The sequence below is a fragment of the Labeo rohita genome, chromosome 1, assembly GCF_022985175.1.
Source record: "Labeo rohita strain BAU-BD-2019 chromosome 1, IGBB_LRoh.1.0, whole genome shotgun sequence".
NCBI lineage: Eukaryota > Metazoa > Chordata > Actinopteri > Cypriniformes > Cyprinidae > Labeo > Labeo rohita.
In genome coordinates this window covers 9724667-9742426 of record NC_066869.1, presented here as the reverse complement: position 1 = coordinate 9742426, position 17760 = coordinate 9724667, and the positions used below count along the sequence as shown (strand labels likewise).

The 17760-nt window shown below is 35.6% G+C and overlaps 2 protein-coding genes across 2 annotated transcripts; both read right to left on the bottom strand.

Moving 5' to 3' along the window:
• Nucleotides 1-4041: 4041 nt before the first annotated feature.
• LOC127167655 (GTPase IMAP family member 4) lies at nt 4042-6461 on the bottom strand. The gene is made up of 3 exons (XM_051113857.1): nt 6351-6461; nt 5543-5608; nt 4042-5453 (listed from the first exon to the last, which is right to left on the bottom strand). Exons 2-3 carry the CDS (start codon nt 5574-5576, stop codon nt 4510-4512), a joined length of 978 nt encoding a protein of 325 aa, XP_050969814.1. The 5' UTR covers nt 5577-5608; nt 6351-6461; the 3' UTR covers nt 4042-4509.
• A 1518-nt stretch (nt 6462-7979) lies between these two features.
• slc25a10b (solute carrier family 25 member 10b) lies at nt 7980-17557 on the bottom strand. Its single transcript, XM_051114320.1, has 11 exons — nt 17129-17557; nt 13676-13795; nt 12355-12469; nt 11754-11802; nt 11625-11666; nt 11504-11547; nt 11359-11429; nt 11017-11109; nt 9914-9991; nt 9775-9831; nt 7980-9683 (listed from the first exon to the last, which is right to left on the bottom strand). The coding sequence occupies exons 1-11, from the start codon at nt 17216-17218 to the stop codon at nt 9582-9584; spliced, it is 861 nt and encodes a 286-aa protein (XP_050970277.1). The 5' UTR covers nt 17219-17557; the 3' UTR covers nt 7980-9581.
• Between the last annotated feature and the right edge of the window lie 203 nt (nt 17558-17760).

The window sequence follows — 17760 nt, the reverse complement described above, 5'->3', positions numbered from 1 at the left end:
CATTTAGATATGTGGTTAAAAAAAAAAAAAATAAAGCAATAAATCCAGTTGACTAGAACACCTCCATAAAAATCTCATTGAGTTTTACTTTGACAGGCATTGTAAATATCCACAACAGCCTCCTATACCATTACTCTCCTCTCCACAGAAACTTCCTGGAGTTCTTACTGTAAGAGTTCAGATCTGTACTGGTTCCTTCATGCAAAGGTCAGAAAGGACAAAGAAATGAGCTGCTGTGGCCTCTTAATCTCTGGCTTATTAACGTAAGACCCGCCGTGCCATTTGTGTGATTAAGTCAATGAACACTCATATTAGAAACTAAAGCACTTTCCTCAACGCTCAAAGAGATATATTCAGTCATAAATTAATTAACAATGAGAGCCACTACACAGAAAGCAGTGTTCACCTCATCAACAACATTACTGACAAAAATGTCATCAGCAATAGCATCCATGTCATAACAATACTACTTCAGTACTGCTGACAAACAACAGTAATTATTAATGCACGAGGGTTACTTTCTGTAGCAACATTTCTCATTTAAATTTAAAATTCAAATCCATGTAATGAAATAGCTAAGACTATTAGCTAAGCTAAGAATTGGGGGGGGGTCAAATGTTTAACTAAAATGAAAATAGAAAATATAAACTTTAAAACCAATTCAAAATATTAATACTAACTATAATATCATCTCAAATATAATAAATAAAGAAAGAATATAAAAGAATATGATTATTTAAAATAATCCATTCGTTATCTGAATGAAAATCATTGCACTTTGCTATATTAAACTAAATGTTATTTTCATCAACCAAAATTGGATGCTATTTCAGTAGTGAATTTAACTAAAATGAAGGCAAAAAAAAAAAAAAAACATGATGAAATACTGACTACATTTAAAGGATATTTTTCAACAAAAGCCTAAAACTATGACTAAAACTATGAAAAAAAAAAAAAAAAAACTCTTTTCATACTTAAATTTATTTCAATGCATTTTTGTAGCATTAATCATCATACATATTGTTCCAAAGCAGCGTTACATTTATAAATTACAGTAAGCCTAAACAAACCTGCCAGAAAGCAAACCAAAGATAACTGCAGCATGGAAAAACATGTTATGATGTTTAAAAGAAAAAAACCTTGAGAAAAACCAAGAGTTTAACAAAAGTTGCAGGAGAAAGATGAATGTGTGGATTTCTTCATTCACAAGAAGCATTACCTGATGTGAACCATACTGAACCTCAAACATGACAGATCTCAGAGTCAGAGCACCGACATCAAGACTGACTTGCATTAAGAGCTGAAAAGTGTTAGTATTTCAAATGTTCAATAAGAAAATGATCTAAAGTTCAGGGCAGGAGTGAACCATGCAGAATAATCAAAGATGCACAAAAGACTTACAGAAACCCCTGGAACAGGTCAACATCTCTGACAAGATGCATGTACGATACGTCAAACACTAAAGAAGAACAGTGTTGATGGGAAGACAACACAGAGGAAGACAAAAACAAACAGGATTACGCATCTGATGATCACAAAAGAGCACCTGGATGTTTCACAGCTGGCGGCATATTCTCAAGACAGATTCACAATCATACTGTCTGAATAAAAACACACATAAAACACTGTGCGGAGAAAAAGGCACAAAAGACCAACATCAAATGTCAAAAATCTTTTATGAGGATTTGTCTTGAATCATGAACTTTACTTTCTTTACAAACACCAGAAAGCAGATTTTCAAAGATGTTTTCAATATTAAAACAGATTTGAATGACCAGAGTGAGTATATATTGATGAATAAACTCTTGAAAATAAAGGATCTTCACTGGAATTGTTGGTTCAGTGAAGAATCATTAGATTTCAATTCCACAAAAGGTTCTTTATACTGTAAAACATTTTATTTTTTCATTATTAAAGGGGTCATCGGATGCCCATTTTCCACAAGTTGATATGATTCGTTAGGGTCTTAATGAAAAGTCTATAATATACTTTGGTTAAAAATTCTCAATGGTAGTGTAAAACAACACCCTTTTTACCTTGCCAAAATCAGCTCTGCAAAAATCATCTCATTCTGGTCGAGGTTGCTTTAAATGCAAATGAGCTTTGCTCGCCCCGCCCCTCTCTTCTCTCTGTGGAGTGACAAGCCTGTTTACTTTAGCGCATTTAGCCGCTAAACTTGCTAACTAGCACATTATTAGGAAAGGCGATCCTTTATACTCACTTCTGCTATAAGTGAAGCTGGATCATGAATGATTTGTGTGAACACAGATGAATATATGTAGATCGGGAGGCGCATTCCCTTCACAAACAAACGTAAACCACTGCATCTTCAGCGGCTCAGATGTCAGGAGTAAATGACAACCACTACGTTCATTATTACATTCAGCAACACAACACCTCAATCGCTCAATTCTTGTCTAACTTGCATCCCTGCTCCGGCATCAAAACATGGAGGTGAAAACTGGAAAACTGATCTGAGGTAAGACGCTCATGTCAATCAACTATCGTGGGAGCGGCCTCTGTCGGTGTGACGCAACAACGACGGGCATCTGAGAATGGCTCAATTTGAAAAAGGGGATATATATTTTTACAGATTAATTAAAAACCACTGCATGGATTTTTATGATTATAGGGTAGATGTGTACATACACTGCCAACACACATTAATGTTCAAACAGCATGTAAAAGTGAACTTAGCATCCGATGACCTCTTTAAAATGTTCTTCTGGTTATTTTAACTGATGACTAAAAGGTTCTGTGATAAACCAAAAATGGTTCTTCTGTGTGAAAAGCTTTATTTTTTTAACAGTTTACGCTATTACATTAAGATTTCTCTTTGAGTTTATAGAGACACTGATATTGCAGATGCGACTAATCTAGTGCGCTTCTCTCCTGTGAGCAGTAATCGTACTGTTAATTTACATGTGTTTAGGATGATTTACAAAATATGCTTTCGTATGGATGACATCTGTTTGCATTTGAACATGGAGAGCAGCAACATGAGAGCGCATTAATAACAATTATTTCCAAGAATCTCTGGAGCCAAAGACATCTGTCTGATATGTGTACGTACTGTAGATGACTTCACACAGAAAAGTGATGTGATTGAAAGCAAGAAGTCCTGCAGCAGAGTTACTGACAGATACTCAACAAATAAATCAAAACAAGTCACGTTTATATTAAATAGTACAATATACAATGCATATTGTTTAATAAAACATCAGTTTTAATATTGTAAAATTAATCAGTTATGAAATAAATTCAGTTTCAGCTCAATTTAGTGTCGTTATTCAGCTCAGTTTAGTTCACAGTCGATTCTATTCAGTTCAGTGTGTCAGTGCTGTAAAGTTAGTGTCATTATCCAGCTCAATTCAGGCCCAATAACTTTTTAATGCTCTATAATGCATAAGTAAGATCCACATTCTCACATCCTCTCTCCAGAGAGTCCAGATTATGGGAACCAAAATGTTGAGTGAAAACCCAAATATATCTGCTTCTCTGGAGCTTTAACACACATCAGCCTTCAGATCTAAACAGTAGTTTTTGACGGTCTCATGGTGCACATAAAAATTCTCCGGCTGCCACTGTGCTATCAATAAACTACTGTATGTGAATCTCTCTTTAAGATTGGAATAGGATGTTAACTGAACATGCACAAGTTACTTTACATATTACATTACTGCAGTGATGGAATCTGCATATATTTACATATTGTTGTGAATCTTTGCGCCCGCACACGTACAAGTCAAACACACGCTGGCTGTTTGGCAAAGAAGATGGTTATTCATGGGCTGATGGCTTAAAGAGCTAGAGAGGACTAGTCAAGTGTCTCCATGGTGACAGGAAGTGAGGCGACACTGATGAACTCAGAAAGTTCTTACAAGGTTTTTAACAAGAAATGAGTAGATCAGACTGTCTCTTGACAAAAAGTTGTCAGATGATGTGGCGCCCTCTTCTGGTCAAAGTGAAAAAATGCATTTCCTTATAAGTTCTAACTCTATTAGGCAAAATATACAAAGGAAGAAAGATGTTAATAATATAAATTAAAGGTACAGGTGACTTTTATTATTAAAATGTAATAAAAAAAAAAAGTAAGGGCTATTTATTTATTTATTTTACAAATATGACAACTATGCTCCAGTACACAAATTACACAAATGACACACCTTCACACCTACTTCACACAACTGCGAACACAATCCCTCCTAAGCCTTTGCATCAAGATATTATAATACAATATTAAAAAAATAATAATAAAAAAAAGTATGCTTATACACTACATTATACAATTACATATTATAGAGGCCTGAAAAATTATAGACTACACAATTAAAAGTTATAGATTAAACTTAAATTTTAGAGCTTTGGTATTTTTGTTGACAACAAGTGTCCAGATACAGTGTTGCATCATTATAAAATGAAATGTAAAAAATTGCAACATTCTAAAAGAAAAAACAAAAGCCATTACATCAGGGTAGTATAATGCAAGATTTTACAAATAGGAAACTTTTAGTCACCTATATCATTTTCTCTAGAGAAAAAATACAGAAATCTTACCAAAAAATACAGTCCAACAAAAGCAGCTACTGCTAGCAGAGTTGAACCTCCTGCTGCTCCTATCAATGGTGCTGGTCCTGTACATCGTGCAGCTGATGGCATCATCAAAGCTGCTTCTGCTTCTCTTAATAAATCTGCCTGTCCTTCTAATGCTGCTCCTCCAACTCCTGCTCCTCCTAATCCACCTACTCCTTCTAATACTCCTGCTCCTCCTTTTAATGCTGCTCCACCAAATACTACTGCTGCAATTACTAATGCTATTGCTACTACAAAGATGTCACATTTCTTGAGCCAGAGATCTTTCTGAGTATCCTTATAGACCCGCTTAGTGTATCTCCTGTATCCATTCTTCATCCTCAGTGACTCAGTCTTTTTCAAAAGTTCAGTGACTTGAGATCGATCTTCATCTTTGTTATTAAAAACATGAAATCCCCCTGAACACTGATCAACTAATGACCGCAGTGCTTCATTCTTACTCAGATAATCTTCTACTGGCTCACCTAACCGATCTCCATGAGTAAGCAGCACTATTGTGTGATTTAATACTTTTGCTCCAAAATTCTTCTGGGCCCATTTCACAGCTTCACACTTCTCCTTTGTGAATGTCTGATCCAGTTTGATCACCAGCAGAAACACATCAATACCATGGTGTGTATTCTGTAATATCTGCTCTATTTTAGTTTGAACATCTGTAACGTTCACTGCAGTATCAGTGAGCCCTACAGTGTCAGTCACAGTAATCGTTTGTCCGTCCACCTCTGTCTGTGAGATTTCGGTCTCAGGCGCAGGTGAATAACCTTCTTTAAATGTTTTTCTGTCTCCACCCAGGATGGTGTTTCCTGATGCACTCTTTCCTGCTCCAGTCAGTCCCAACAGCACAATATTCAGATCTGACACTGTAAATCGACAGACAGACATTATCAGATGGATGTACAGATGGACGGATGGATGGATGTTAGCAATGAATGAATGACTTAATACTTACTTATAGGAGGTTGAGACATGCTTCCCCGCCGCATCTTGCCTGTGAGAGGACTGATTATTTCTTTCTCTATTATAAGAGATATTTTGTTCATTACATGATAAAAACACACTGCTTCTTTGTTACACAGTTTATTTTTCTAGATAAGGTTGTGTTCTGCATTTTTTTTTACATTTGGTGTTTCCTGTTCTACTCTTTCTAGTCTTAACAGCACAATAAGCAAAATATCAAGTTTGATTAGAACGAATTATAGCAATAAATAGACTCAACCCTATTAGTCTAAAAACCATAAACAGGTAAATATAACCTTGTATAACCCGTATAACCTTGTATATACAGCAGCAGTGGACTTTTTATTATTTTGAAATCCACTGAGGAAGAACTGATAATGGCGCAGTTTGACCAAACAACAGAAATGGGTGTTTCGAGCTCACCCGCCCATTTTTAACGCATGAACCTAAAAGCAAAACGTGTTGATGTTGACTTACGTTCATATTGTGGGTTCATGCCCCGCACTTTTGCCTATACATAGTAGCTATGCATTACTAGCACTTACAAATTTTAGAATGTCCCGCTATTTTTAGCGATTTAAATGCTGCTGCATGTGCTGTATATGGATCACAAGTGCCCCGAACTTGCAGTTCGTTCACATACACTGGATGTTTTCTTATTACTATTTGTGGCTTGAAACAGGTTGAACATTAACAGACATGTGCTGCAATTCTATGGAAGTTTCGATTTGCGCCAGTCACGTGATTGCAAACAGTGAAGCATCAACACGTGGATGAAGAGATCCATGACTTCTACTCACCTAAATGAAAAAGATCTCCGTTAAGTGTTTCTTCACATATTTTGTCTGCATGCAGGTTTAATAACGCACTAAAGTGAAACTGAAAGCTGTTTGGTATAAATTAGGTAAGAGGAAGATTTCATTTGACTTCCGTTGTCCTGTCCAGACCCGCAGTAACGCGACAGCCGCCTCACTTAGGTGAAAAAGTGCACTAAAACACACTTTATTTCAGTAGACGTTGTAGGTCTACATTTCCATAAAGTACTTGAACTCTATTTTTGCGCACTCATTTTGTACTTAATATAGCTACTGAAACGTATTCTTTAGTCCTTCTTAAGATAATCTTAAGTGTACTCAACTGTGCTATTTTCGGTCATCATGAATATGAACTAAAGTGTGCTTTTAACTTACTTTCTCTATGGGTACAACTGAAACCATCTTTCACTTCACTTTTTAAATATACTCATCATACATAGAAAATACACTTATTAATTATAAAACATAGGAATACTATACAATATAGCTACAAAATGTATTTATAATGTATTGCCCACGTATTTTTATAGATTAAATAATGTCAAATGTATTGCATGTTCACATTCCTTTTATAAGATATACTTAACATGTTTATAGTGTCTTTAAATGGGCTAATGCAATCAAGTAAACTATTACTATGCCATTAGTAGCACTTTATTCCTCATTAAAAAGGTAGCACTTCAAGTACTTTATGCTAAAAGTACACTATACTATTTAATTGTCATTTGTTATACACATCTAAACACATTCTAAAATTATACCTATTGTGTAGTCACTTCACAAAGCTTTCACAGAAACGTAAACAACCCTAGATTTAAAGGATAATTACCCTAGTATCACATAGATACAACAATGCAGCATAGATATGGTATGTAATTTACAGCAAACAAAGCAGTATCTCTTTTGCCAAAAAACACTTACATTTTTTTGCGACGTACAGCAAAGTCCAAACAGACCTTAATACATTTCTACTGTATTTTTTCATGAAAATCCAAATAGAACTTAGTGAAAGTATAAAAATCCACAAACATTTTATGTAAAGTGACCGTAGCACACTTTTAAGCAATGCAATTATAAAACCCTCCTGGTGTACTTTAAAATCGAGTGTTATTGCTATATTTATATTAAGTGTACTTAAGTAGCACAGTTGGGAAAATGTGCTTAGAGTTATTACATTACTAATATATTTTAAATAAAGTCAATTACATTTAAACTTAGGACAATCATATGAAAGTGTACTAACATTAAACTAATTTTAAGTAATTCAATGTGCAATTTGAAAGAATGCTACTAATCTCCTTGTTTGTGTTTTAGTATTTTGGGGCATTCAAGTACACTATTTTTACTAGGACAGATCCACTACTGACAGCTGTAAAGGAAAGTAGCTAAAGCCTGTTCAGAAAGTTGCTAAATGTCCACTAGGCGGAGCATAACAATTGAAGAGTTTTCTGTTTACCCCTAAAGTAAAATTAGATTTCAATGCTTTTGCGTTCTCCCAAGAAACTGTGTTTTATTTGTTCCGCGTTGTGCAAATGGGGGGGGGGGAAACCTAAACGTCTGTCTGAGTGAATGTAAGAGACAAAAATATAATGTAAAGTATAATGTAAACATACAAAGAATTCCACTTGATTTTCTTGTGTTAGTCCTTTTATTTCCATACATTTCATTTTAGACAGAATACTGTTCTGATGAGACAAAATTGCAGTTTAGACCAGTTTCATATCTCATTTAGTTTGCATTTTTCTCCAGATAGAGAGAGCAGCTCAGTTCCACTCAGTTCAAGCAACAACCAGTTCAATCCTCCATTTTCAAACCCTAAATTACAAATAAATTTGTAGAAAACAAACAAAACTCTTCGTTCCCACACAAACTCAATGCACACAAGCGGCTCTGCGCATTTACGCATGCGCACACATTCACTTCATGACAGCGCCCTCGTGTGGCTACCAATAGATAAGGCTTCTCCAGTGTTCAATTTCATTCTATTTTCATTCTAAAATCATTAAAAAGTCCGTTTTTAAGCATATACCAATATGGTAATTTACCAACTTAATCTAAAATGTTAAGTGTAACGTAAATTTGTGATTATTTTGTGTTCTTATTATATGCTTAGCTCAGGATAAATCCAGATATCCAGGATCAAACCACAAAACTGAAGTAATTTGTGAAACGTATTCACTAAATGCCCCCACTACCTCAACACTAAAACAACTAAGCACACATCTGAGGAAACTACAGTAGATCTAACAATATCTCAGTCACAGATGAGGCAGGATTTGTGCGAACGCAAGTTTTCCAGCAGAAATATTATGAAAAGAATCGAAATATAATAAAAAAAATGAAAGCATAGCACCAAGTAAAGAAATTGGACTCGTCTTGCACATTGCAAATACACTACTGGATCCCCATCAGCCTGTTGTTTAATGTTTTCTTGTCTTCTCTGATGCTCAACATTTTGGTTTTTAGGGTAAAACTCCCCTCATAGGTTTTCTGTGACCCCTGACCCTTCTGTCAATCAAACCCAGCCAATACAGATAGTTGAAAATACAGAATTTGTACCATTAAAACAGTTGAACACAATACTTATAGACTGAATGTAACCATTTAAAAGCCTTAAAGCAATATGGACCGTTTTGATTGTGTGAGTCTCATGACTTAACGGAATAGTTCACTCAAAAATGACCGAGTGTCAATTTAAACAAATTTAAACAAAACAATTTATATTTATTAAATCTAAGATCTGCACAAACATTACTCTGTACTCTGAGACATCGGTGAACTATTCCTTTAAAACGTCTCATTGCAAAAGATGGATTGAAGAACAGCATTTAAAAAAAATTATAATAACCAGAATTATTAATTCATAAACTAAAAAAAGAAAACAAAAAAAACAAACAAACAAACATATTTATCCTGATACATAACATCTATAATCTAAACCTCACCCTGAAGAGATGAGCGTACAGTCGTTTATTCCCAGAAGATCCAGTTTAGTGAGTCCCGTTGTCTATCAGCGCCTCCTCTCAGTTTCCGCTCTCCTGTCAGATGTGCGTTATGACGCACTCGGATAGTGATGAATCATCATTTATTATGTTGGTCTGGCAGCACTGTGAAGTCGGGTGTGACTGTGTAGTGTGCGATTTTCCAGGAATAATATTGTGGAAGTGAGAGCAGCTTTAAGAGGAGGCCGAAGGGAAAAGGTCAAGAGGTCAAAGTTCAGCTGATCACCCGGATGCCGAAGTATTTCTTCAGCTGCTCCAGGAAGACGAACGTCAAGACCGTGTGAGGAATCAAACGGATCCCGGCCGGAACTAAACCCTGTCACGTGATTGGATGGTGGGAAACTGTTTTAAAAAATGATCGGTAATGTCATGTAAAGAAATTCAGCAAAATAAAGCACATTTGGTACCTTGTAGAAAGCAAGTGGTCCCAGTTTGGCAGTTTCAGACAGGCAGTGAATCACACCCTAATATACAAAAATAAATTTAACAAATGAGCAGTAAAGATGAGACAATGATCAAAGAGAGGGAGAGAGAGGGGAAACTCACTCTGTATTCGCCTTTAGAGTTCATTAACCTCGTCTTTATTACATCCAGCGGCTGGCAGAGGAATGTCGCACAACCTCCCTGAACAGAGAAAGTCATGATATATATGGCTTAAAGAAGTTTAGATGTCCACATCAAAAGAAATTTACAAAAGTGGTTTTATGTCCATAGAAAGCACATTAAATGTAAGTAAAGTGTCTGCTTTTAAGGTTTCAAATAAGTTTTTGGGGAATAAAATCAAAATTAGGTTGAAATAATGTTAAATTGTCATTTGGTGTAACACAATATTTATGTAAAAATTCAAACAACATGCTTATTCTGACTTGTACATATTAAAATATATAAAAGAATAAGGGAGCATATTAAATTTTGTCTTTTAAATGAGTAAAAAAAAATCTTACTGACAAACGGGCAAAACCTAGGACAGTGGCAGATTTAAAAAATTTAGAATTACAACTAATTAGTATTTGGGGTGAAAGTAATTTGTTTTTTAATATAATTTAATTAAATGTTGTAAATATGCTGGGCAAGATTGTTACACGGAATGACATTTTAGTGGGTGTCTTCTGTAAATTAGAGGATGTATGATGCTCCAAAAAAAAAAAAAAAAAAAAAAAAAAAAAAAAAAAAAAAACACGAAAACATATATACCAGCAATTTTTGAGGTAAAATATGTCTACACTATATAAAATATAAACACATATGTGTTTTTACTATATCATTACAAAAATGTAAAAATACATAAACAATGTAAAACTATTAAAATACATAAATTATTATAAAATATATATAAATATACATTTTTTAGTTATAACATGAATTGTTTACAAATGTTCTAAAAAGCTAAAAATGTTATATATTTAAAAATGACATAAAAATGTAAATATAAAATTACTATACTCATACATACACTTACATTTACATTTTTATTTCTTAATTTGACTAATAATCATTAATTTGTTAAGTGAATATAACAGAATTCCCACTAAATAATTACTCATAACAAGGGTATTTTACTAATCAATAAAAACTAGTTTTCCAATACTGTCCTTTATCAGTTATCAAGGTTATACAGTGATTGGCCAATCAGAAGCTTTGATACTCACAGCGATGAAGCTGGACAGGAAATGTGTTATTATGTTATCTCCCAGGAGTCCTGTGCCCAACACCAGCTGCTTGGCCTGATCATAACATGCCAGCTGACACAGAGAGACACGGTCAGGATCATTTCATCATCATAAACATGGCATATTACAGATGCCTTCATCCACAGCATTTCACAGCGCATTCAGGAGTTCATTCATCAGTTTGTGTGAGAGTCAAACTAGTTCCTCTCCACATTTTATGCACTTATTCTCAATAGTTCATAGATCATTAGAAAATCTCAAAGTCTTATCTGATTAGCCAAAATATTTGCTACTAAATGAACAGTCCCAGTGCTGTCTCACCTGTCCGACAGTGACCAGGGCTCCTCTGCTGGATGCCATAGTGGCTCCTGAGAACAACTTCCTGGTTCCCTCTGAGAAAAACACATGTTTAGAGAGAGACACTGACAGAAGAGAATAACTGTAAGAGATCCTGAAGTGTCTTTACCTTCCCGCCAGACCCTGAAGAGTCCATCCAGCGCGTGTTTGTAGCTGCGAGAGACACAGATACGATTCAGATTAATCACGTTATGACCGTCTGGCCTGTTTTTAGATCTAGACTCACTCACTTTCTCCTCTGCTCTAGAGGAAGCTTCATATCGTTCTGCATCCTGTGGAGAACAACAACATGAAACGCTCACACTCGGCCAGATGTGCTAGAAAAACAAACACAGCATCACAAAGCCCACAATACACACCGAACGTTAACCATGTCCGCTGGAGTCCCGATGAAACCGCCGGTGAAGCCTGTGGAGAGAAACAGAATGCGTGAAAATAGTGCAATATGTTTTTATCTATGCACCAGGTTAATATCATTAATTAGGATAAAACAGGTAAAACAACTAAAACTAAAAAAAAACAAAAACAAACTATATAAACAACTTTAAAAAAAAAAAAAAAAAAAAACTTTTTGAGATTACATAAACATATTCTGAGGGAAAAAAAGGCATAACTGCATAAAATATATAAACTGAGATTTATATAAATTACTTATATTAATTACACTCACATTTTTTTTGTAATAAAAAATACATTCAATTAAAATTAAGAGTAATCACACCCTTTTTATCTAACAATTTTCATCTACAATATTTCTTGCAATTGCAAGTTTTTTATCTCACAGTTCTGACTTTTATTCTCAGAAATGCAAGTTTATATCTTGCTATTATGAGTTGATCTCAATAAAATGAAACATTTCATGTCATAACTATTCTGTACATCTAATTATGATAACGTCACATGACATGTATCGTCATAAGGCTACTGGTGATATCCTGGTCTGTAATGGTGTGTTTTTACCTCCAAATGCACCCAGCAGGACTTTCTGATAGAAAGGCATTGGTCCCTGACTGCTGCTGCCCATCATGTCTCTGACCGTCTCATAGATGGCAAACCTGGTGAGAGAATATGACATCTGCAGAGACACAGAGACAGAATCATTAGCATTATATGTGTATTTGATTAGCTTCTGTGTTCTGTCAAATATATCACAGTAATTCTTTAGCCATTTGAAATACATTACATACATTAATAATACATTAATAAATACATTAATATTAGTTTGAAAAACATGAAAGGGGAAAAAAAAGAAAGTTGTTTATTTGAATGAACAATATCTCATAACATTTTCTGCATTGTCATGGTGAATGTGTACATTTAATCAGTTCTGCAGATCAGTTTCCATGTTTAGTCTATGCAGTTCGGCAGCTTTTGTTTCCAAAACATTGTAAGTTTAAGTTAAAGCATGACAATGCACTTTCACCAAATAAACAATGTGGATCAGTTTGTGCCTCTTCATGATACAACAGCAGATCCTGATCACATGACCTCTCTCTCAATGGAAAAACCAGCATTAAACTCAAGGTAAAGGCAATAGAGACAGAGTGCATTTAGCCCACACCGGGGGGGCCGGTGGGGGCGGGGAATCCAACGCTCTCCATTAACTTTGTATTGCGGGAAGCTGCCTCCTTGTCATTTCTGACAAGGTGTACAGTAAACAAGCTAAAAAAATGTTTTTTATAAGCTGTCAACCTAAAAAGCCAGCGTTCAAAGACAAAAATAGGATATTTCATGTTGGGCCATTCAGTTGGATAATTTCTCCAATAAAAGGAAAGTAAGGAAAAGGAGCACTGACATAGGCCAATAAAATTTCATTTCTCAATATATCTCCTCCTTTCAGGTTTACACAGGGTGGTGAAATAATCCTTTGACTTAAAAATAATGAATGCTTCCTGTCGCCTATTGCGTTTCCCTCCAGTGAGCGTAGTTCTCAGAGTAATATGACACGTTGTGCTCTACTTTTGTGTCGACGGCTTATAAAAATGTAGTTATGTGTTTTTTAGCTTGTTTACTGTACACCTTGTCACATAGCAGCATTTAGACATTGTTTTGTTTTTTATTACAAGTCAGAAATGACAAGGAGGCAGCTTCCCGCAATACAAAGTCATATATGTGTGAAAATGACTTGTGAAATATTTAAAAAATGTTGTTTCTCAGGTTCTACAGGCGTTTTCAGCGTAGAACATCGTATCTTTCTAGAGCTGCCGTTGGGTATGTAAATCACAGCTCATTATTCCCGGATTCCCAGAGAAAGGAAACCGATCTGAGATCAGGATCTGACCTGTCTGCAGAGGGAAGCGCTGAGGCCGTTGTAAAGCGCCAGCACACCGTCGTTCTTCACCACGTGCATGGCCATGCCAACCATCCTCATCTTCACCTCCTGCTGCGTCTGCAGGTGCACCTGTCAACATAATTAACATTTACAACAAGCATTCAAAAGTTTGTGATTGGAAAGATTTTTAATGTTTCTGAAATACATCTCTTATGCTCATCAACACTGCATTTATTTGATCAAGAATTGGTTTCTTGTTTGCCTCTGGTTCTGTATGTATGTTTTGTTTTTGCTTTTTTGCTGTTTGCGGGAATATATGTTTTCTGTGTATTTGTGGACTTTGTTTTTTTTTTTTTTTTTTTTTTTTTTTTTTTTTACCATCACCCTGCCAGAGACTGCAGATGAAAATTAGCCTGAATGGCTAAATCTGTCACATTTACATAATAGACTTATGTTAATTAATGTGCATTGTCCCACAATACAGTAAAAACTGTAAAATTGTGAAATATTATTACTACTTCAAATAATGTTTCTCTACAGGAAAATACTGTAAGATGTTATTTATTTTGTGTGATCAAAGCTGAATTTTCAGCATCATTACTCCAGTCTTCAGTGTCACATGATCCTTCAGAAATCATTCTAATATGCTAATTTGCTACTTGAGAAGCATTATTATAAATGTTGAAAACAGCCAAATATATATATATATATATATATATATATATATATATATATATATGTGGAAATATATACATATATTCGATTTATTGTAATTATTTGATGAATAAAAACTTCAAAAGAACAATTTTTTTTTAATGGAAATGGAACAAAATTGTTATAGCTTTATAAATGTCTTTACTGTCACTTTCAATCTATTTTATCTGTTCCTGAATAAAAAGTAGTGCACGCGTGTAAAATGTGATAATACAGAAATGTGTAGTGACCTGCTCACTCAAGCATTAAAGACCTGCTGCAACATGAAACAAGTTGTAACAAAAACTCTTAAACTCAATGACACAGCACACACACACACACACACAGCGCTATTCTGTGGGATGTTTTGAACAGAGGCCAACGGTTGCTCTTACCAGCACGCCAACAATTTAGTCCTACAATAACTTCACATGTCATTCTGTTCAAAGACTAATTTTTTTAATAACGCAGCTGTGCATGTTTTTACACATGCAGATGTATGCTGAATCTTGTATTGATGAGTTAATCACACACAAAGGCAATTGCGTTCAGACTGGACTTTACGCAGATTAAACACACAGATCTCTGAAGGGTGACTGGGTGACCTTCGTGTCAAGCAGCACTTCAGAAGTGTTTTTGGTTTCAGACAGTGTGTGTGTGGATTTACGGTGCTTATCTGTGGCTTTTGTTTTGGGTTTAGTGGAGCGCAGACAAATCTGAGATAATTCAGCCTGCTATCAGAGATAAACAAGAGAGTACTTGAATGATTTAAGACGAGAGAAAGCAAAGGGGACAGAGCAACTCACTCTCATTCTTTGAACTCATTCATTCGTGTCTTATTCACGAGCCACCCGATACTTGTTCTTTGTGAAACTTTTGGGGGAAAAACAAAGTACAACTATGCTCTTAGGAGCAAAGGTGCACTGAAGGACAAAGTGGGACACAAGATAATCGAAGTCCACCAAACCGGACTCAACTGGACAAGCGCACACACACAGATGGCAGACGTGCTGAAGTCACACGCGTGTAACTCATGAGGAATCTGGACAAAAGCATGCGTGGACTGCCAGCTCTCTCTCACATACGCACATACTTTGATGCTATGGCATGATAGTGAACTGTACATTTCCTGTCTCATAAAGCAGCACATTATGAGCTGATCCAAAAATACCACTGGCCTTTAATATAAACGTAACACATGCACATTTGCTGCAACATTTGCAGCCTTTCATTTAGTATGCATGTGAAACATAATTATAGCTCTAGGAAACAATTTCTATTATAAGACCAGAAGACTGTATTTGTTTCTGTGAACTAGAACTAGTCCTGGGCTGTAATGTCCTTCAGTGTGGACTCAGGACTTTAGGAACTGACCTCCACCCAGTTATAATGTGAATACACAGTCATTCACTTGGTTTAATTATACAGGACATCACATGAGGCTGCTAAACTGATCCTAAATCAGATCACAAACTAATTTCCAACTGTGGACTTGTCAATTAGAGTTTTTTTTTTTTTTAAACCACATTTTGGCACGACTGTCGTTAGATTTTGGAGCAGGCAAATGTGACTCTGAACCACAAAACCAGTCATAAGCACGGGTATATATGTGACCCTGGATCACAAAACCAGTCGTAAGGGCCATTTTTTTTTCAAAATTGAGATTTATACATCATATGAAAGCTGAATAAATAAGCTTTATTTATTCAATATTTGGTCGAGATACAACTATTTAAAAATCTGGAATCTGAGGGTGTAAACAAATCAAAATATTGAGAAAATCACCTTTAAAGTTCTTCAAATAATGTTCTTAACAATGTATATTACTAATCAAAAATTAAGTTTTCATACATTTACAGTAGGAATTTTACAAAATATCTTCATGGAACATGATCTTTACTTAATTTCCTAATGATTTTTGGCATAAAAGAAAAATCAATAATTTTGACCCATACAATGTATTTTTGGCTATTGCTACAAATATACCCCAGCGACTGGTTTCGTGGTCCAGGGTCACATATAAAAAATACATTGTATATAGGTCAAAATTATAATTTTTTTCCTTTATGCCAAAAAATCATTAGGATATTAAGTAAAGACCATGTTCCATTAATATATTTTGTAAATTTCCTACTGTAAATATATCAAAAATGTAATTTTCACAATATTTAGATTTGTTTGCATCCTCAGATAACAGATTTTCAAATAGCTGTATCTTGGCCAAATATTGTTATTATTATTTATTCAGCTTTTAGATTATGTATACATTTCAATTAAAAAAACAGACCCTTATGACCGATTTTGTGGTCCAGGGTCACAAATGTAGGCATATTTCAAGAATTTTAATGCAGATATTGTTAAAATGGTTGTATATATCATTTTACATCCAACAAATTCAATGTACTGGATGTAAAATATCCCATACAATTTGACAAGACTATAAGTAGGTTCTGAAATGAAGAAACTACGCATTATTATTTTAATAGTGTTAAACTCGACAAATACTATCGGGATTATCGGTCTGGCCGATATATTGCTTTTTCACCATCTATAAGTTATTGAGAGTAATATCGTTTAGCAAAAGAGCACTATAAGGGCATAACATGTCTAACTATGAATTCTCCAAATTATGAACTTTTTTTCTTTTAGTCTGCTTATTCAAAACCAAACACAAGTCATGTCATGTGCTCTGAAGATGAGGCCGCTCCTGCCACTCCACCTTCACTAACCATTAATCCACACAAACATGTTCCACGGACATAGTCTCACCTTGACCAGGTCCAGCGGGTGCGTGCAGCAGGCGGCTCCACACGACGCGATCCCCCCAAAATACCAGCGCGACATCCGTTTCTCCGTCATCTCTCCGGTTACCGGTTATTTCGCTCTCTCTCGGTCTGGTTGTACGCCACGCGTTCTATCCTGAGCTGCGCGTTGCGCACTGCGGACTGAATGTGTGGATGAACTGGCTAATCTTCCGCGAGGTTGCAAGCGCACCGGTAATTCCGATGAGCACGAGACATCCCGAGTGCGTGGCGTGCGTGACCGGGGCGCGCGGACAAACAAAGATCACGAGCAGCCAATTGCTCGCGTTGAATCTGGAACGGCCTCCCGGTGCGCCAGATCCACCTCCTATTGACACACACACATTACAATACACACAAAAAGAGAAAAACATGCGTCTGACTGCTCTGCGTTCATTGAAAATGAGCTCTGTGTTCTTAAAGAGACAGTAGCCGCTTAGATGCTGCATAGAAAGCGCTAAATTACTGCACTGTCACTTTAAGACGAAACACTTCCTCATTCTTACGCAACTCTGTGGAGGCCGCTCTGAGTCAAATGAGATGCAGACGGTTGTGTAAAATGTTTAGTTAGCCTATAAACGTTTGTTCTTGAGACTTGTA